At 46.9% G+C, this 21,287-nt stretch overlaps 2 protein-coding genes across 3 annotated transcripts; both read left to right on the forward strand.

The window, feature by feature from the left end:
- Nucleotides 1-60: 60 nt before the first annotated feature.
- On the forward strand, nt 61-16,255 carry DNTTIP1 (deoxynucleotidyltransferase terminal interacting protein 1). Its single transcript, XM_010958672.3, has 13 exons — nt 61-201; nt 788-858; nt 1,714-1,810; nt 6,806-6,904; nt 7,729-7,797; nt 8,060-8,116; nt 8,366-8,424; nt 9,353-9,398; nt 10,538-10,596; nt 10,698-10,758; nt 13,965-14,036; nt 15,729-15,784; nt 15,897-16,255. Exons 1-13 carry the CDS (start codon nt 97-99, stop codon nt 16,033-16,035), a joined length of 990 nt encoding a protein of 329 aa, XP_010956974.1. The 5' UTR covers nt 61-96; the 3' UTR covers nt 16,036-16,255.
- Nucleotides 16,256-16,396: 141 nt separating this feature from the next.
- UBE2C (ubiquitin conjugating enzyme E2 C) lies at nt 16,397-20,472 on the forward strand. Of its 2 annotated transcripts, XM_010958671.3 has the most exons (7): nt 16,397-17,300; nt 17,849-17,876; nt 18,885-18,995; nt 19,266-19,337; nt 19,548-19,605; nt 19,715-19,774; nt 20,212-20,472. In XM_010958671.3, exons 1-7 carry the CDS (start codon nt 17,200-17,202, stop codon nt 20,268-20,270), a joined length of 489 nt encoding a protein of 162 aa, XP_010956973.1. In that variant the 5' UTR covers nt 16,397-17,199; the 3' UTR covers nt 20,271-20,472. The 2 variants fall into 2 exon arrangements, with proteins under 2 accessions (XP_010956973.1, XP_010956971.1); XM_010958669.3 differs by lacking the exon at nt 19,266-19,337 and having other exon boundaries at nt 17,035-17,300; nt 18,885-18,971; nt 19,401-19,605.
- The last annotated feature ends 815 nt before the right edge of the window (nt 20,473-21,287 follow it).

Genomic DNA, 21,287 nt, shown 5'->3' on the forward strand with positions numbered 1-21,287 from the left:
CTTCCGGGGCCGGCGGGCGGCGCTCTCCAATGACGTCACAGGGCCACTTTCCGGCCGGTGGCAGAGTCGCGCTGAAGTTGTGGGGTCGGGGGCGCTATGGGGGCCACTGGCGACGCCGAGCAGCCGCGGGGACCCGGCGGGGCAGAGCGGGGCGGTCCCGAGCTGGGAGACACGGGCTCAGCTGGGCAGCTGGTTCTCACGGTGAGGGTGCTCCCGAGGAGGCCCCGGCCAGGCCTGGGCTCGGGCGGGGCAGGGCCTCGGGCTCCCGGGGACCCTGGCCCGCGGGCGAGAGAACGTGGTGGCTGGTGCTGCCGAGGGGGTTGGCGTTGTCTCAGTCCGACGACCTGGCTTCAAATTCTGGTGCCGCCCTCCTAGCTAGGTGACGTGGGCCGGTCCTGTCGAGCCCCTGAGCTCCAGTTTCCTCTTCTCGAAAATGGAGATGCTTAGTACCTGCCTCGTAAAGTTGTTGTGGGGAGGGATATAACTGCCGGTAAAGCGCCCAGCACATCATCTGGCGCGGAGTTGGTCCTCGGTAAACACTGGTTCCCTTCCTCCAGAGGTTCCTGAGAAGGTGGGGTTGGGACTTTGGAGGGAGGAAAGTTTTCCTTAGTTCCTCTTCTCTGTCAGGGCCTTCCAACCGCTGCCCACCAACGCCCTCTCCCCAAGGTGGGAGAGGTAGTGACAGCACCTGAGAGGTGGGGATGTCTGGGTTTAACATGATCCCCACCCTCCACCTTCACCCCAGTGTCACGGACCTCTATGACATCTGCCCCCTTGGTCCCCACAGAACCCTTGGAACATAATGATAAAGCACCGGCAGGTGCAGCGAAGGGGCCGCCGCTCACAGATGACGACAAGGTAAGGCTGGCCTTGGTTGGGACTTCCCTCCCAGGCACTGGCATGGAAGGCAGCTTTTAGGTCTCCTCTGCACAGTGCTGAGAAGAGATCGTCCGCCAGTAGAAAGAGCACCGGACTAGGAAAGAGGTGACCCAGATTCTGTAATTCTATGTGTGATCTTGATCAAGTCACTTCCCACTCTGAATTCATGTACAGAATGAGGGGGCAGGTTGATTAAACAATGCCTAAGATCCCTAACATTCACTGGCTCTGTGTTTGAAAGCTTCAAAGAGTCAGAATAGCATGGAAGTTAAGAAAAATGTGGGGCTTAGATAAACAAGGTCCTACTGTATAGGACAGCAAACTATATTCAATATCTTATGATAACCTATATTGAAAAAGAATATATGTATAACTGAATCACTGTGCTATACACCAGAAACTCACACAACATTGTAAATCCACTATTCTGCAATTAAAAAAGAAAACAAGAAAAATGTGGGGGCTAATAATATTCATCTCAGGGAGAAGAGAGGGCACAGGATGGGTCTTTGGGATGCTGATTATATATATTTCTTGACCTGGGTAGTGATTAAATGAATGTTCACTAAAACTGTTAAAGCATATAGACTTTATCTGCATGACTAATATACTTCATAGAGCACTTTTAAAATAATACCCATTTCCTAGAGTTATGAGAATGAAATGAAGTGGTGCATCTGTGTGGTTTGCACAGAACCTGGACAATAGGTAGTTGTCAGTAAAAGCTGTCTGTTATTGTTGTTCAGGGATCCTATGTCTATAGTTGGCTGGGCAGACTAGGAAAGGATAAGTTTGGGACATGCCTCCTGACCTGTGTCTCCCTCCTGAATGCAGCTTCACAGATCCTGCCATCTCCATGGATCTCCTCCGAGCTGTCCTGCAGCCTAGCATCAATGAGGAGATCCAGACTGTCTTCAACAAGTACATGAAGGTGAGAAGGAAGAAAAGGTAAAAAATTAACAGGGAGAAAGATTCATGGGCAGTCCTTTCCTGTAGCACAGTCTCCCTGGCTCGAGTGCACATGGATGTCTAACGTTTTCCAATCTTTTTTTTTTTAACTTTTTTATTGAGTTATAGTCATTTTACAATGTTGTGTAAAGTTTTCCAATCTTGAACCCTTGAGAACGTTTTTCCCTTGTTGGCAGTAATTTGAATACCTCTTTTGCCAAGCTCTTATGAAAATGAAATGACTTTAATGTACTGAGCACTGTGCTTGAAACATAACAAGTGTTTTTAGTACTTGTTTAATAATATCACCATTGTTACTATTTGAAATTCTTTTCAAGACCTATAAATAAACTTCTGTGGCTGTCCCTGAATGTCCCATGTGGATGCTTCAAACCGAACACATTCAGAACTGAACTCTTTTTCTTCCAAAATCTCTTCCTCTTGTGTTTATTCATTTATTCCAGAAGTATTTACGGAGCGCCTACAATAATGCAGGTGCTATTTTAGGCACTAGGGATGTAGCAGCGAATAAAATGGATAATGTCCTTGCCCTCGTTAAGCAAATGTGTACTTTGTCAGGGAATACCAGAGCAAAGGGCATGAGAGTGATCCACAGGGAACAGAGGTGCTATTTCATAGGCTGTGGCTAGGAAAGCCCGCCGGTAAGAGGACATTTGAGCGAGGAAAGAACAAGCCATAGAGATACTTGGAGAGGGGAAGCAGTCAGGCAGAGGGAACAAGGGCAAAGGCCTTGAGGCAGGCGTGCTTGGCACATTCCAGAGCAGCACAGTGGCCAGTGTGGCTGGAGCTGACCGAACCAGAAGAAGAGTTGTAGGCTAGATGATGAGGCAGGTAACGGGCTCAGCTCAGGCAGAACTTTGAAGCCATGGTAAGGACTTTGGATTTCATTACAAGTAAAATAGAGGCTCTTAGAGAGTTTTGAGCAGAGTTCATGAGCTGAACATTTTTAACGAGTCACTGTTACATAGAGAATAGTCTTCAAGAGGACCAGTGAGGAGGCTTGATGGTAGTGGATTGGGTGTTAGCAGTAAAGATAATGGAAAAGAGTCAGAGTCTGTGTATTTTAAAGGTGACAACAGGATTTGTTAATGATTCAGTTATGCAGAATAAAAGAAAAAGAGGTAAACAACTCCCCAGTTATTCGCCAGGGGCAACAGTAAAAATAGAATTGCCGCTGACTTGATATGAGGAAGGTGGGAACGAGCAGGGAAATCAGGAGCTCGGTTTTGAACAAGTTTGAATGGGATGACTGTTCACTTAGAAACCAGAAGCCAACGGCTCTGCCCTCTCTTCCATATTCCGTATCCAGTCGTGGGGTCCCGTACATCCTGCCTCACACGCTGTCCAGCGTGCCTTCTTCCTTGTCTCTGCCTTGGTTCAGGCCTTCGTGGTTTCTCATTCAGTCTCCCTCTAATCCCTCACTGCCTCTTGTTCTTCCCCTCTTACAGCCCACCCTCCACACGGCTGCCAGTCAGCTCGAAAATGTAAATCCAACAGTGCCGCTTCCCTCCTGAAAATCCCTCCATGGCTTTCCGTTATCTTCTGGGTGAGATCCAAATTCCTTAACGTGGTGTATATGGCCCACTGTGATCAGACCCCAGCCACACCCCACTGTATACCCTAGTTATTCCTATCCCTGATGTTTGCACATCTCAGGATGCGCCATGTATTCTCATGCCTCTGTACCTTTACATATGCAGCAATAAAGAGGTTAAGCCACTGGGAAAAGGCTAGACCAGGATCCAGTCTGGGGTTGTCTGCCTCTGAGCACTTCCTTGTTGCTTGTCCCAGTAGTGGATACCACAATTCTGGAACTTTCTCTCCTGGACAAATGCTGGATAAACAGTTTGTAGCTTCACATAGTCTGTGAAGATACCGACTTGCCGCACTTGTTTTTAGACAAGAGATAAATGACCTGATTACATCACAGCTTCAGATAAGTCCGCACTCTTGGTTGACCTCATCAGATGACTTTGTTTAATGATGTTTCCAAATCCCAGCTACCCATTTTCTTAAAAGTCCTTAGAATAATAACTTCTAGAAATACCTGTTCTCATCCAAGACTTGTTAATTTTATTGACTTATTTCTGTTATTACTAAGTACATGCCCTTTTTAAAAAGCGGTCTAGTAAGGTAGCTTATAAAATGGATTGATGGGTGGATAAATGGGATGGGCAAATGGATATCTGATAGCAGATATAGCAAAATATTATTTATAGACTCTAAGTAGGTAGGTATTAGTAGTCACTGACTGAATAATTCTTCCAACTTTTCCATATGTTTGAAATTTTTCATAAAATATTGGGAAAAAAATAATACAAATATTTGAAAAGTAAAAATCAAAAGTCACTAATACTCACCTCCCACAGATACCAAACTGTTAACAGTGACCATAGTCTCCTGAATTTATTTGTGTGTGCACAGGCATGCATGTTTAAAAAATATATAGGGTCATTTTACACACACTGTTCTGCAATTCGATTTTTACATTTAACAATATATTTTGTGGCTAGTGAGGCATTGTTTCACAGTGGCCTATATGACTAAGAGCTTTATAATCTTTTTGATATTTTTGACAAACTTGCCAAAAAATTGAACGACAGGTAAAGTCTTTTTGACTTAGAACTCACTTTGAGATACGATATAGGATGAGGGGGCACCTGAAATAGCTCAAAAATGTGTTCTCTCTCATTAAAAAGAGAGAGAGAAAACTAAGTAGGTGTTTGGTAGGTTCAATGACATGGTAAGTGTGTCAAATAAGAGGGAACATGAAGCCCTTCTTCAGCTTGTGTCTGTACAGGTATGTATGCAAAGTGTTCCAGCAATGATGGGATATTCTCTGCCCTGGCGTAAAGTGTTGTCTGTCATCAAAATGGGGACTGAACCAAGTATCAGCGAGATTCCCTAACTGACTTACATGCAACGGCAGCCACAGCATCCTTTTGAAAGATGATGGCACACGTGGCTCAAGTCCATTCTGTCCATTAAACAAACAGTCGGGGCTCTGGGAAACCCGAGACATGGCTCGAGAGGCTGCTTGGTCTTAGTTTCCCCTGGCTCCCTGATAAACCTCACTTCTTTTTACCTCCTTGCATTCCTTCACCCACCATAGTGTGTTTAAGATGACTCCATTTGTAAATAGACATTGGCAGGAAGATTTCTGTAGAATGGCAGAAACAGTCTACCAGCAATGCCTGACCTGTCATGTCCGTAACCCTGGGGGCAAAAATACTAATATATATATTTATATGTGTATATATATGTACATAAATATATATGTATATTGTGGTCCCATTTGTAGGTCAGCACATGATAGCTGACCCTGATTCTTTTGTAATAGTTGCAAAGTAATCTGTTGTATGGCTATACCACAGTTTAATTAGCTAGCCCCTAGAACATTCATATTGTTTATAATTTTTCTCTGTTACGGACAATGCTACATTGAACACTTTGAATGTATATCTTTGTTAACCTATGAGAATATTTCTGGGGGATAAATTTCTGAAGATGGAGTCGGGGTATTCTTCCCTCAAGAAAATTTCTCTCCAGAAAGGTGGTGCCATTTTGCATTTCTGCCAGTAGCGTTTGAGAATTTCTTATTCATGACTGGATTTCATCCTCAGGTCAAGAAGTAACTTACACTTACCCCTGTATATTCATTGCGCTGCCCATCTCATTGGTTGGTTGTAAAATACCCAAATTATTTTAACTAGCTGTCACTTAGCCAGTAGTCAACATTGAACACCAGTATTAATCTCCAGTTTCTAGTTTTTTGTTTTGAAGTCAAACTCATCTGATGTTTCCATTTAATTTTGCCTGCAGAATTTTCTTCCTGAATTCTTGAGATCTCCAATCCAGTGCTTTCACACTCTTCTCCTTGGTTTGATGTCAACAACAAAGGTGTCTGACCTTGCTAAATATAAAATGATTGTACTTCCCTATAGTTGTCTCCCGCAGGAGAAGCACTGGTTATAGGTTCCAGGATTTTTCTATTCCCCAGAGAGAACCGACACTTTCTTCTAGAGACATGAACTCGCATTATGAGTGTGTTCCCAGTATCTCGGTTTGGGGCCTCACATCACCTTGTCCATTGGTGTTTTCAGGCTCAAGTTCTCCCTCTTACCCAGTGGAGGAACCTTCTGCCTTCCCTATCCCTGGCCATTGGGGGTTGCTGATATCCTGGGGCCCTGGCCAAGTCTTACTCCTCCCACCATGCAGATGTTTCTTTCAGATTGGGCAAAGTCAGAATTCTATTAGGCTTTTCTACTCTCTGGATCTTTTCTGGCCTACCCTGACGTGTTCATCTTGGGCACTGCCATTCTTTATTTTTCTTCTATGGAAGTAAGACATTCTAGAAATACGGTATAGAAATTGAGTAGATATGGGTAAGCAAAAGAAAAAAAAGGAAACAGTCACTGTATCACCTGTTTTATTCTCATATAGTATGTTCTTAGAGTTATTTTGTCTCTCCGTGTTTGCTTTTTGCTATTTTACATAAATAGGCTCACACTATCTCAGTCTATTTTATAACTTTCATCCACTTGGCAATATATCGTGAATACCTTTTCATGTCAAAAGATATGTTCTCCTATACTATCCTTACTGTGATTTCCAATATTTTTGTATTTCTTCATGGTGTGGGTATTCCATAATTTACCTGAGTTGTGCTTGGACATTTAGGTTATCTTTTGAGTTTTATACTGTCTACACATTAACACTGGAACGACCCTCCTTTGGGCACATCCATGATGATTCTCCTTAAGAGAGGCTCGAGTGGGGAAGTAGAACCTGGGATATGAACCTGGTCTGGCTGACCTCAAAGCCATGCTCATAACTACCTTTCCCCTCTTTGTGCGGGTAGGATAAAAGCTTCTCTTTTCTATTCACTTCCCTTCAAGTTTGATGCAAATCAGCAGGACTTCTGACCTTGTCCTCTATCGTACGTACTTCTCCCTAGTTCTTCCAGAAAGCAGCACTGAACGTACGAGACAACATCGGGGAAGAAGTGGACGCAGAGCAGCTGATCCAGGAGGCCTGTCGGAGCTGCCTGGAGCAGGTGAGACCGAAGAGAAGAGATGTAGGCACAAGGCTTGGCCCTCAGGGCTCGGCTAAGAAATGTGGTCCCATCATCAGTGATGTTGTCGGGGGAGGCCCAGCAAGCTTCTTACATCTAGATCAGGCTTGGAGCTGTTGCCAACAGAACGGGACAGAAGTGGCTACTCCAAGTACTGTGGTAGATGCTTTTGCCTGCATTAGTTCATTTACATCTCAGAAGAAACCCAGTGCAGAAGGCGTGTTTTCATCCCTAATTTCTAAGCCTAGTTTGTGGCTTAGAACAAGCAAGAGGCAGAGTAGCTAAGGTCTGGCTCACCTCTGCAAGTGCTTGGTGACTTGATCCTCCAAGTAGTCATAACCCCTTTTGGTATCACGAGAACTAGCAGCCTTTCTGCCTCCCTGCCTCTCAAGGTGTGGTCAGGAGGCATGACATCAGGTCTAGAAATGGCTGTGTTCTCAAGATAGTAGTGAACCTGTTTTCATGTGTCAGCTGCTGTTATTAATAGGAATTGTCAGTATCACCCAGATTCTGTACTTGACTGTGAAACCATTAGATGTCAGAGATGGAAATTTCTTCATAACCATAGCCACAAGGACTGGCTTGAGTTTTTTCTAATGCTTACTTTTTCTAATTTTTCAACAATGATCATTAATCACTCATGTCTTTTTTAAAAATAGGTACCTATTTATATGCATATCTCAGAGTGCCTTTATACTGACCACGAAAGAGTTTTAACCCAATCTGAAGTTGTGTCTATAAAAATGGAGGCAGAGAGGCTCACGCACCAAGCTAACGACTATTAACACTTGGTCTTTCCTCTTCAGGCTAAACTACTATTTTCAGATGGAGAAAAAGTAATACCCAGATTGACCCATGAGCTTCCGGGGATAAAGGTCAGAGTCACTGGGTCCTAGGGTCTTGGCGGGGGAGACTGATTAGACTGGGAGACAGGTAAAGTCTGTGGTTCTGGGGAGGCTCCACGAACTGCCCATTTGTGGGACCAGGTCCAAATAGCATCATGCTGGGAGGGTATCTGTGTCCCGGCTTAGGGAAGGGCTAGAGGGTGTGGTCCAGGGGCTCTGCCTTATGCAACCCCAGGGGACCCGCAGCTCCAGGGCACTGGCCTCCCACTGACTCCCTCCCCTCTTCCTCCAGCGTGGCCGGCAGACAGAAGAAGAATGTGCCCATCGAGGAAGCCCTGTTCCCAAAAAGGTAGACCATCTCCTCGTTTTCTGGCTGGGAAAAGGCCCTGCAGCTCCCGAAGGGGTGGGCTTCCTCAGGGCACCTTTGGGCCTAAGTAGCATGAGAGGCAGGAACCTTGGGAACCGTCACCCTCCCCGTTCACTTGCAAGTGTCATTTGGTCTCATTGGAAAACCATTTCCACCGAGTGACCCTGGACCTGCCAGTGGCATGGGGGCTTCCCACAGGGTCAGGCCTCTGACAGCTGTTCTTTGTGGCAGAGGAAGGGACGGCCTCCTGGACACATCCTGTCAAATGACCGGGCAGCCGCAGGCATGGTGTGAGTACAGGCCAACAGAGCCAAAGGGAGGAGCAGGGAGGGAGTGGGCCCAGAGGAAGAGGCCAGAGTTCTGTGTCTGGTGAAATCAGATCCATCTGGTTCGGTCCCCGTGGAGGAGAGTTACTCTGGTCTGAGTGGCGGGGAAAGAAGGCAGTGAGGAGGAGGTTGTCTTGTCCTGGTTTTGCCCCAGAACAGTTCAGCCCAGCTTCATTAAACACCAGAGGTTTATTTTTTGGTTTTTTATTAGTAGTGTGTATTGAATGCTTATAAATGTGCTGTAACTGGCTCAACACCTTAAGTATTTTACCTTTTAATCCTTACAGCGACTCTCTAATGAAGATATAATTAATTTTGCAGATAAAGAAACAGACTCAGAATTACTTCCCAAAGTCACACAGCTAATAAGGGGCAAAATATACTACATTGCCTCCAGGATGGTCATTTTCAAAGATTTTTTAAGCAACAGAATCTTTTTTTCAAACAGATCTTTATGTGGAAGCCCAATATATAAAGCGGATAAAGCCACACTGGTCTGGTTAAGAGGGATGGAGATAGTTTGAAACCACTAGCCTAGGAGATGGACTTGTAGTAATCCTCATACCTTAGATTTGTCGCCTCCCTGAAGCAAGTTCATTCCTAACTTAGATAAGATAAGGAGTTGCTGTTGTTACCGCCTTTTGACAGATGTGAAAACTGCAGCCCAGATTGGTTCCTGGACTTGCACACACAGCTAGGCGATGTCAGAGCAAGTCCTAATAGCTTCTAGTGCCGTGCTTTCTTCCCTTTGGACCTCCTCTAATGGGAACCAGGAGGCAGTACGCCCAGGGCCAGACTGAGGGAGTAGGAGGGACTCCCACCAGCAGCAGGCTTTCTTCCAGGCCTCGACCTGACCTTGGAAAATTCACCCTTCTTCTTTCCTTCCAATCAGATGGAAGCCAAAATCCTGCGAACCAATTCGCCGGGAAGGCCCTAAGGTACGATCATGTGAGCATGGCGGTGACCGCTCTCCCAGGCTGTGGGCCCCACCGTGAGGGAAAGGGGCCGGGGCTGGTGAAGGGTGTGTGCACACCAGTCCAGTCCCATTTTTCCCTTCTCACCCCACCTGCCAACGCTGGCCTTTCAGAAGGATCCCAAGTAGGGACTGGAATTAGGAGCAAAACAGAGAAGGCATGGTCTTTGCTGATGCATTCTCCCTGTAAAAGCTAGTTGTCATTAATATTTACTCAGTATTAATATGGCACAGGCACTGCCCAAAATCTTTCGTGTGGATTATCTCATTTAAACTTTATAACAACCCTATGAGATAGATTCTGTTTCCCTTCTATGATTCAGGAGTGTTCTGCCCTACCTTACGGACACAGTTCCTGTCCCCCCTTTGTCCTACTGCTGTCCCAGCTCAGGCCCCCATCTTTCAAAACTGCTCTATGACGATAGTCTCTGAACCACTCGCCCTGCCTGCAGTCTTGCACCTTCTCATCCAATAGCCTCATTGCGGAAGAGTGAGCTGTCTTTAACACACATCTGGCTCTCCCTGTTTAGAGGGAGAGTTGCCTACAGAATAAATAAAACCCATCCACGTAGTGTAGTAGGGCCCCAGCCCCTCTGTGCTTCCCTCTCCAGCCTCATCAGTCGCCACTCCCTAACCTGCACCCTCTTTCAGCAACACAGACTCACTATGGCTTTTCCAACAAGCTAACCCAACTCTTAACCAGCCTTTGTTCACGCTGCCCCCTCTTCTCCCCTCTAGCCTGTCCAGCTGGTGCTCACCCTTTCAGAATCAACTTAGGAATTAGCCTTTCAAGGAATTCTTCCTGTTACCGCCTCTTTGACTCCCCTCACTCCTTGCACCCACCTCATGTCATTGCCCATGTCAGGATGGTAGATTATCTGTATGTACGTTTGAGGCCTCCTGGAGGACAGAGACTGTCTCTTACTCATTCCCTTACCCCAAGTATGTAGCACAGGGCCTCGTATATTGGAAGTACTCAGTTTCTTGAATGAACTGTTTGTTAAATAATGGACTAGGGTCGTTGTCAGAGAGGGCAGGGGAGGAGTGTTTCTATCCTGCCCACCAGATTAACCTCAACCTCGAGCCTCTCTATTTTTTGCATAGTGGGACCCAGCTCGGCTGAATGAATCGACCACCTTTGTGTTGGGATCTCGAGCCAACAAGTAAGTCTAAAGAGCTTTTGTGCTGTGGTGGGGGAAGCTCAGGGGTCCACCACTAGGATGGCAGCTGCTGGAATGCTTACCCCTCATCTCTTACTTTTCAGGGCCCTGGGAATGGGGGGCACCAGAGGAAGAATCTACATCAAGCACCCACACCTCTTTAAGGTAGGTGAGTGCCGTGCCGGGAGCTAGGCAAGCCATTGCAGTGGAGTCGGTGGCACTGGGAGCTGTAGGTGGCACAGAGAAGCTTGGAATAAACACTGATCCAGGAGTCAGGACATCTGGGGTCTAGCTGCCCCTGTGCCCTTAACCTTTGCCTTTTGTAATTTACTCAACACCTCTGTGCCTCCATGATGACAGCTACCTTCCTTGTGTGTTTACTGTGTACCAGAGAGGGTTTCAGTGCTCCGCTAATGTTATCTCAGGGAACTGTCCTTTAAGATAGGTATTGTTATCCTTATTTTACAAATTTAAAACAAAATTAAACAAAACAAATGTTGAGAAAGGCTAAGTTACTTGCCCAAAATTACTCAGCTAATAAGTGGTGATTCAGGATTCTAATCCAGGTCTGTGTTCAGCAAAGCCCGAGCTCTTAACCATGGCGTTATTCAGTTGTCTGTAAAGTAGCTTGGAGCAAGGCAGCAGTCCTAACCTTATTCAGAGAAGACACCTCTCCTGAGCTGTGCTCTGGTCACCGCTATTTGAGAAAATAATGGAGGTGGGGGGAGCATAAATTCAAAGTTTTTGTATTTTATCAGTCCAAACATACTAGAAAAATAGTAATGTGCATGTGTTCACGACATGTTTTTTTGCCCCTGTACTCCAGATTTGGTGCCCCTTGCCAGAACTACACAGCTCCTTGGGGTCCCAGAATCATGAGCTTTGTCTGCTACATTCTGTGCAAGTTCAAGTTCTTTGAAGGGCAGACATACTTCCTCTTAATTTTTTGGTCTTATATTTTGGGATTCCCAACACCCAGTTTGGCCTGCTTGCTGCTACTTCAATTTTCTCTCTTAGTGTCTTCGTTCCTGTGGTTCCCTTTGATGACCTTCCTCCCTCACCCTTTTCTCTGCCCGATACCCTGTAAGATGCGTGCCTTCAAGACCCTTGCTTGCATCATCCCCCAAATGGATATGCTCTTCGGCCCACTTTCACTTCCTGTTGCATGACAGTTAAGAGTGTCCTTTCAGTCCTGGTACTAGCTGTGTGATAGTGGGCAAGTGGCTGCACATTTCTGAGCCTGTCTTGTCATCTGTAAAGGAAGAATGATGCAAACCAACCTTTAGGGTTAGCAGAATTAAGACAGGGCAGTAAAGCACCGCGCACAGCGCCTGGCATAGCAAGGGCTCAGCAAACGGCCATCATTATTAGCAGCATAAACCCCAGGTCTTAGACCCATCGTTTGTAATGCACTCCCAGCCCACACTCTCATTAGCAGGGGACGCTACCTCTCATTTTAATCTTTCCAGTCTACTAAGTGGGGGAAAATGTTTTTCATTGTTTTATTTTTAATTGTCTATTAGTGAAGATAAGCATCTTTTCATCCATTTAAAGTCAATATTTGTATTTCTTCTGTAAATTGCCTATTATAACTTCTGCCCATTTTTCTATCCTTCTAAAGGCATTATTCAATTTTTTATTTTCCTTTTTAATTTTTTTAAGTTATAGAAATAATATACAAATCCATTCTTGTTATAAAAAGAGTCAGACAATACACAGAAGCTAATAGAGAGCAAAACACAAAGTTCCCTTTCACCCTTGACTCTGGCTCTCCGCTTTTAGAGATCACTTCCCCTCTCCCCCACAACATGGTAGCATCCTTCAGACCCCTCCCTATGTGTGCGTGTTTGTGTTTCTTGGTCCTTTAGTGATATTTTGTTCTTGTTATTGGGCTCATACGATATATGTATTTCTCTGATTTTCTGACTTTTTTTTCACCCCCAAGATTCATTCATTCATTGAATAAATATTTATCAAGTACCGAGCATTCTCAAAGTGCCAGAGATACAGCAATGGACGAAACAGACACACACAACTCCTTGCCCTCACAGAGCTTACATTCTAATGGGCAAGCTATGGGCTGTGGGCCAGATCCAGCCTGTTGCCTGTTTTTGTCCAACTCAGGGTTTTTACATTTTTAAAGGGTGATTTTTTTTTTTTTTTAATAAAGGATATGTGACAAAGATGTTATGGCCAGCAAAGCCTAAAATATTTACTAACTGGCCCTGACCACTGTAAATCTAGTGGATAATATCTTAGAGATTTGTCCATGTTATTAAGTCTCCCTCATTTTACTTCTAACAGCTGTGTAGAATTCATAGAATAGATATTTTATCATTTATTACATTGTTCCCATGTTTATGGACATTTTAAGGTTTTTCCAACAATTTTGCTTTTAGAAAGAATGCTACACCAAACATCCTTGTGTACACGTATGGGTGATTCTGAAGGATAAATCTCTGTAAATGGGATTCCTGAGTCAGAAAGTACATACTTTAAAATTTTTTTATTAATATCTATATTACATGGGAAGTGACATAATTAAACTCAAAAGGTAGTAACTATATAGATTTCCCAGCTTAGTCTCCATTTCAAATGTTCTGCTTATTTTGTAAAACCTACCTTTACTGAGTCAGTTATGTGTCAGTTACTTTATTTACCACCTTCTATGCACTGTCTTGTTTACTCTTGACAACAACCCTCTCAGTGTTAATACTCTCTGTTTTACAAATAAGGAAACTGTATCTCGAGGAAATTATTGCCCAGATTTACACCATTCAATAAGTAGCAAAAACCAGAATTTCTGAACCAAGTTTTTTTCTTTTCTTTTCTTTTCTTTTTTTTTTAACACACCACCCTCTAGAGGCCCACCAGGCTGGATTGGCTGCCCACGCATGCAGAGTATGCGGCCTGCCTACAACCCTTGCCTGCCATGCACGTTCCATGTAGGCTGAGCTCTGAACCCCAAAACTAAGTTCTGCCTCCCCCAGAACATGAAGTATGATTTTTGTTTTAGAAAATACGGTCTCCATAGTAGTCACATGTGTTGTAAGTTACTTCATTTCTGCAAACAGGAGTGGAGCTCTAAAATAATAGTCACCAGTGCTCACCAGTTTGCCAGAGATGCTGTGTTTTCAGAAGGGAAAGAGGCAGGAATTAGAAATATACTCATGTCTGGAAACTGGGTCCCGTGCTCTGGCTGCCTGGGCTCAGCTCCACTTGCTCTGCAGAGTCTGGTGAGCGCTCTGCATCCAGCAGGCTAGACAAGGTCCTATTGGCAGGAACTGCTCAAGGGCTGAGAGTATATTCTGGGATCAAGTGCGAGAAGCCCATCACACTAGGCTAATGTCTCCCCCATGACTTCCTCACAGTATGCAGCTGACCCCCAGGACAAGCACTGGCTGGCCGAGCAGCATCACATGCGGGCAACAGGGGGGAAGATGGTAAGCATTGTTCTTACATGCCACTGCCACAGAGCCACCCAGCCCAGGGACCAGGGTTTGGGCTACTGGTGACAGCTTACCTCCAAATATGAGAGACTCTCCAGGCCCAACGAATATGGAAAGAGAGCGTTGTAACGGTAGAGAGGACCCATCCCTTCGTGCTGAAGACCAGACTGTAATCCCCGCTTCCCTTCCCTGCCCCTCGGTCTCCCGCACACTGCCCCTCACCCTCCCACTTCACCCCCTCATAGTCATACTATATTATCTGTATACAAGGATAGCAGGTACAAGACACAGCACTACTTTTCCCTCACTTTGCTGCTCACTGACAGATTCCACTCATGGATCACAGCACTCTTCCCCAGACGCAGCTGTGGAACCCTTGTCAGCACAGCACTTTAGGCAGCACCCCTTTTCGGAAGGAGTTAGCACATGTGATGGAACTTGTTTTCCACACTTGGCAGCTCCTTCCAGAATCACCTACCTCTACTTAAAGAGTTCTCAGCCCATATCAAGCAACAACCTTAGGAAAATCATGGTTGCCTGTGTTCCAGGACTATCATGGAGGGCTTTGTCCATCACATGCAGTGTCCCCCACCTGAAGACTCACTCAGTCTCTCCACTGGGACTGCTCCTATTAGAATTCATGGCCTCGCAAACCAGAGTGCCAGCTCCTTTCTGGCAATGAAAGCCATCTTTTCTTGTTGTTGTTGGGGGGAGGTAATTAGGTTTGCTTATTTATTTATTTATTTTTCAATGGCAAGTCCAGGACCTCGTGCATGCTAGGCGTGCACTCTACCACTGAGCTACCCCTCCCTGCTTTTATTGTATTTTCTACTCTATGCTATACTCTTTCAAAAAAGATTTCAGGGAGCTTACCATTGACACATAACATAAATAAGAAACAGGGAAAAAAGGAAAAGCAGGATCTAAAATTAAGCCACAAGCAAGACTTGTTGTAAAACGAGTTTTATTTTAAATTCCCGACCTGGGAGACCTATGCACTTCTATAGGTTTTCACAAATTCAGCTCCAGGGCCTACTCAGGAATACCTAATCAGCTACATAGTTCACAGTGCCCCTAAGATGAAGAGTCAGATGACTCGAGGGACACACAGTGATTCCTGACCCTAACACTGGAAAGAAGTCTCTCCCACAGAAGACTCTCTTGTGATGAACCACACTCCCCCTATGGTAAGGTCACAAGAGGGTTCTCCCGCTGCAAACCATGGTATCGTGCCAGAGCAGTTCTGTGGGTCCCAGGACAACACAGCCCAGTTACTAGACAGCAGTGCAATTTATCATGTTTTCCCTTTTGCCACAAAGTTCAAAACCAAAGTAGTTCGAGAGTTCACATATGGTTTCCTCCTGATTTCCTGTTTCCATGTATATTTTGCTTGTTCTCTGGCCCTTTCATTTTAAGCCACCTCAGGGTCTTTTTTCAACAGAGGCAGTGGCTATAAATAAATTAGTCACCACTCCCCATTCTCCCACCCATAAAATTTCTACTTGAGTGGAAGATTGTCTCAGGGAACTATTCCCCAGTCTCCCCCTACTTACTCTCCCTTGCTAAATTATAAACTATGACTACACCCCCTCGCTTCCAGCCCTTACATTAAGCAAATGTTTGATAAAGTGTTGAATTGGACTGAAATGAATCAAGCAATGATGACTCTCCTTTGCTCCTGCCCAGGCTTACCTTCTCATTGAGGAGGACATCCGGGACCTCGCTGCCAGTGATGACTATAGGTAAAACCAGTGATCTGTCCGTTACCCTCCCCCTGCCCCACAGTAGCCCCTGGGATGAACCTGGACCTGTATCCTCCCTTGCTCCAACTCTCCTCCTCACTGTCTGTTCCAGAGGATGCCTGGACTTGAAGTTAGATGAACTGAAATCCTTTGTCCTACCCTCCTGGATGGTTGAGAAGATGCGAAAGTACATGGAGACACTACGGACAGAAAATGAGCATCGCACTGTTGAAGCACCTCCGCAGACCTGAACCCACATCCCCAGCTACTCTTGGCAGCCCTCCTCCAAGTCCCTCTTACCCACATGGCTGAGGTCAATGCTGGGACTGCTCCATTGGATTTCAGCGGCATTAAGCTATGCCTGGGCTAGTTTGTAGTGACTCACTGCAGAGCACCCCCAGACTGGCATGTGGTTCTATATTTGTAAAGTTATTGGGATAAGAAGCAATTAAACAGTTTGTAATAAACACAGATGGTGAGCCTGCTGTGCGGTCTGCCTGTGGGGGCTGACAGAACATCAAGGGCTCTGGAGGAAGTGGGTGTAGGCAAAAATGACGAGGCACCCCTCCCCCATCCCTGCTTAGCCCCAGGAAGCCCAGTGCCTCATGCATGTCTGTTTTGTGAGGAAGCTGGGAACACCCTGTACCTTGCCAGCCTTCCCAGTCCCTCTGTTTTTTATTTCCTCACCCAACTAAGGTATGGAAGTAGCAGAATGTGATGGCTGGCACCATGGGAGGTTGATGACAAACCAGAAGAAAAATGTTGAGTGACTTTTATCACCCCTATTTTGTAGGTTAAAACATTAAATATGTGCCCAAGGTAACACAGCAAACCGTTGGAGATGCAGCCTTTCAACCTGTTTTCCAATAGGGAGTCTCCTGCTCTGGCCATCAGCCCCTAGTTTTTCCCCTTGCCTGAATTTTCAGACACTAACCAGAGTGTCCAGGACATTAATAATACGTTGGGGAGTTCGGGTTCTGGCTTGAGGGAAGAGTGCCAGGGCCACGAGATTGGAACCCTTCCCTTCCCTTGGGAGTAGGCATCCTAGCCGGAAGTTCAACCTAAAGGGGTTCATCCCACGTGGACTTTTCCTGGACCCTTTAATGGTCGGCGTTTTCCAAAGGCCACCAATCCGTTACAAGTCCGTTAATTAATGACAGCGTCTCTTGCCAATCATTCTTCAGAAGCAGGATCCCGCCGCCCAATAGCGATGCACTGGTGGGTGGGTCTAGCAGATGCGTGGTGACAGAGCGCTCTGGCTCGTCCTATTGGCTGGATCAAACCCAAGCGAGACGCTGACTGGCCAGGCTGCAGGAGGGTTACAATTCAAACGCGGGCGGGCGTTCCCGCAGCCCCGCAGTTGCAGCCGTGGTCTCAGTCTTTGAGTTTCCCGTCTCTCTCCCAGCGCCGTCCGGATGGCTTCCCAGAACCGTGACCCAGCCGCTGCCAGTGTCGCCGCCGCTCGTAAAGGAGCCGAGCCCAGTGGGGGCGCCGCCCGGGGCCCCGTGGGCAAGAGGTGAGTAGTGTGAAGGTAAAACTCTCCGAGCTTGGCACGCCCTGGGCATTGAGGGAGAGAGTGAAGACTTCTGGGACCCCCACCTCCTCCTGGAGCGGGTAAGATATGGGAGGTGGAGGGACACACTAGGAGCTCGTCTGCTCTTAGAGGACCCCCCCCCCCGAAGAAGGTTGGTAGGGACGCTGCCAGGATCCTCTGAGGGTAAGCCAAGATGAGGATGCGCCGGGAACCCTCAGTGGTTTGGCTGGAAGGCGGTGGCGGGGGAGAGGAGATAAGCTGAGATCCGGCACAGAACGCCAGAAAAGAGAGGGTTAAGAACAAGCCAGAGCTGTCCTGCGGGACGGGAACCTGGAATTAAGGGAGAGTGAGGACTCACTAGGACTCTCCTGTGGAAATGGGGGTGACCGTGCCCCCAGCTAAGTCCGACCTTAGGGTGAAGAGAAAGCCTCATGACAGCTGCTCCAGAGAGATTGGGGTGGGAGGAGATGTACCACCAGGAGCCCTGGCCCATCTAGGCTCCCAGGTGACCCCGAATGCTCTTTTTGCAGGCTACAGCAGGAGCTGATGACCCTCATGGTGAGTGACTAAATCCCAGATCCCCAACCAACTGGTCCGCCCTCCTACCTCCTGGTCACGTATCAGTAGCCTCCTTTCCTCTATCAGGGTCTTTGATAGACATGGAGGTAAAAAGATGAGTCCAGTTTGCTCTCCGCTAGGAAGAAGTTAATACACCCCACCTACACACCTTTTCTCCTAGCAGTCTCTACTCCAGGTGCCATCCCCCAACAATGAAGCTACCCATAAAATACAGCTCCCAGAAGCCATTCAAGGCCTTCCTGTCCTGCCTGACCCTACTTCCCTGCCCTGAGATTTATCCACACCCAACTCTCCACTCTTCTTAATATTTCTAATACTGTTCCCTTTTTACGTAAATTTTTCCCTTTATACCTTAACCCTGGATTTCAACTCACATCCTTCAATGCGCATATTGTTTATCTTCCCGGTCTGTGAATAGTCTCTGGGTTTTGTATATAACCAGCACTCAATAGTATGTTAGGGGATAGGGGGAGAGATAAATTGGGAGTTTGAGATTTGCAGATACTAACTACTATATATAAAATAGATAAACACCAAGGTACTACTGTATATAGCACAGGGAACTGTATTCAGTATCTTGTAGTAACCTATAATGAAAAAGCTGTATGTGTATAACTGAGTCACTATGCTGTACACCAGAGACTAACACATTTGTAAATTGACTATACTTCAATTTTTTTAAAAACCATGTTGAATTAAAAAAAAAATGTCCTGTTGAATTCCCAGCAACCAGCAAAACTGTGGGTACAGAGCTGCCCTCTGCGTCCCTGCACAGTCCTCCCTCCTTAGCCTGGTGATGGATCTCTTAATCCCAATATTCCCCAGAGGGGCATATTCAGCCCCTAGAATCTAGCCACTCCCTCAGAAAAGCCTATCAACTCGGTCTGGTGGCTTTATTTTGGATCAAAATGTGACGAGGTTAAAAGGAGGTGTTTAACCCACTGACCCCCAAGAACACAGCCCAGCAGTGTTGTGTTTCCTCCCCAGATGTCTGGTGACAAAGGGATTTCTGCCTTCCCCGAGTCAGACAACCTTTTCAAGTGGGTGGGGACCATCCATGGAGCAGCTGGCACGGTAAGTGTGGGTGGGATGGGAAGTGTGATTTGGCTGAGTCTAGGAAGAGTTGGGAGGTGACACCCAAGTGCTGGGTCTGCTTCCACGTCTTTGCCCCATGTCTGTGCCCTGAGCCTGTAGCCCTGATCTCCCTCTGCAGAGTGAGAGGGTGGGTTTAAGGCAGGGCTCTCCATCTTAGATGGCTACAGGGGGTCAGATAGCAAGGAAGAGAATGAAGGATAGTCAAGGACTTAGTTAGGCCTGTGGGCCTTAGACCAAAGGATCACTGATGTCCCCTCCAGAAAGGAGAGAAAGCACCAGACCAGTTTAATGCTCTGTCTTCTGTCAAGTCCCAGACAAACTCAGGAGTCCCGGCAAGCCCCTTATGTGAGGCTTGGACTGAGAACTCAGGCTGAAGTTGGGAGGCTTACTCCCGATCTGTTTCTCAAGGTATATGAAGACCTGAGGTATAAGCTGTCCCTGGAGTTCCCCAGTGGCTACCCTTACAACGCACCCACAGTGAAGTTCCTCACACCCTGCTACCACCCCAACGTGGACACCCAGGGTAACATCTGCCTGGACATTCTGAAGGACAAGTGGTCCGCCTTGTACGACGTCAGGACCATCCTGCTCTCCATCCAGAGCCTGCTTGGAGGTGACTGCTGAGACCAGCCCCTTCCCCTGCAACCTGGGGACCTGTCAGGGCTCCCTCAGGCCAGCTTCCTCTACCCTCACCTGACCATTCTCTTTCTCTCCACCCGCAGAACCCAACATCGATAGCCCTTTGAACACACATGCAGCCGAGCTCTGGAAAAACCCCACAGGTGGGTCCTTTACCCTCAGGGCACCAGGCCATCCCTCCCCAATCTTCAGAGGCTCCCTCAAACAACAAAAGGATTCCAGTGACTTGGGAATCTGTCCTGCTGACAGCAGGGTTGGGGGAGTTCACCCAAGTAACCCAGTTCCACCTCTTCCTTGGTGTTTCTGGTTTGCCTGTTTGCTATAAAATCAGAAAATTAACTCTTTCCACATGAATGCCAGTTGGAGGCCTTTTTAAGTAGAAGGCAAAGCTTTGTGCAAATGACTTGCTCACTTGCTTGCTAGTAAGGAAGCAGAGCCCATCCTGGCAGAGGGAGAATCCCTTGTGCTGAGAAACCCCTCCCCCACCCCCCAAACTCTTCCCACTGTTTGTATCCTTGCGGCCCTCTTGTCAATCTTAACCCCTGTCCCCTCGCTCACCAGCCTGCCTGTTCTCTTCCAGCCTTTAAGAAGTACCTGCAAGAAACCTACTCAAAGCAGGTCTCCAGCCAAGAGCCCTGACCCAGGCTGTCCAGCTCTCTCCTTGTGTCGTCGTCTCATTTTTTCCCTTAGATGGACTGTCCTTTCCTTGATTTCTGTATAAGACTCTGTATCTTACCTGTGGTGTCATTTTTGTTTTGTTTCTGTTTTTTAAATTAAGTGTCTGGTTAAGCCCTTGTGATGAATATATTAAATAAATACATTTTGGGGTTTTTTTTAACAAGTTGCTGTCTTGTAGCGCTGGAAGTGTTCAGGATCGGCAGAGGTCAGGTTGACAGGTTTAGGATCTGGGTTCTTGCCCTGCTCCTCTCTCCAGGGAATAGAAGCAGCTGATAGGCTATAGGGCTGAGCAGTGGGGTGACAGAATTTGTTCCCTTGTGACCTTAGTCATTTTATGACTCTGCATTTGTCTCCTAGTCTATAAAATAGGTGTCACAAAATGCCAATTTATATGGAGTAGTGCACCAGGAAAGTTAGCGAATAATAGTTGCTGTCCCAGCTGTGTTACAGGCTGAACCAGATCTTAGGCTGAAACAGCCAGAGCTGTAGAAAGTGTGTGCGTGTATGGGCACGCATGCATGTGTTGGAAGGAATTGGGCGGGCTGGGGGGGACCAGTGGAAAGAGGACATTCGGGTGACCCTACAGCAGGGCCAGGGTCTGGGGAGACAGCCAGGGAAAGCCATCAGGATTGAGTTCTCAACTCCCCTCTGGCCCCAGGTTCCCCTTAGATGGCTCCACACTCCAAGGGGGAACAGCCTCCTGCTCCATCTCCACCAGCAGTTCTGCTGCTGCACCCACTGGCCCAGGCCCCCAGCCCCTTGGGCTCTTTCCGCTGGCCTGCTACAGCCCTTTAGGCCCTGAGGGGAAACCCCTGTGCCGACCAGCCAAGTCCAGGCGGGCTGAGGTGAGGGGTCTGGCCCAGGTCCTGCAGGAAGCTCCTGAGGTAACAAACATATCTCCAACAAGGCCTGGGTCTTGACCTTCTCACCCAGCCTGGTCAGCTCTGTCTGCAGCTGGTTGTGCGACTTGGGGGTGGG

Source organism: Camelus bactrianus, chromosome 19 (genome assembly GCF_048773025.1).
Source record: "Camelus bactrianus isolate YW-2024 breed Bactrian camel chromosome 19, ASM4877302v1, whole genome shotgun sequence".
Lineage (NCBI taxonomy): Eukaryota > Metazoa > Chordata > Mammalia > Artiodactyla > Camelidae > Camelus > Camelus bactrianus.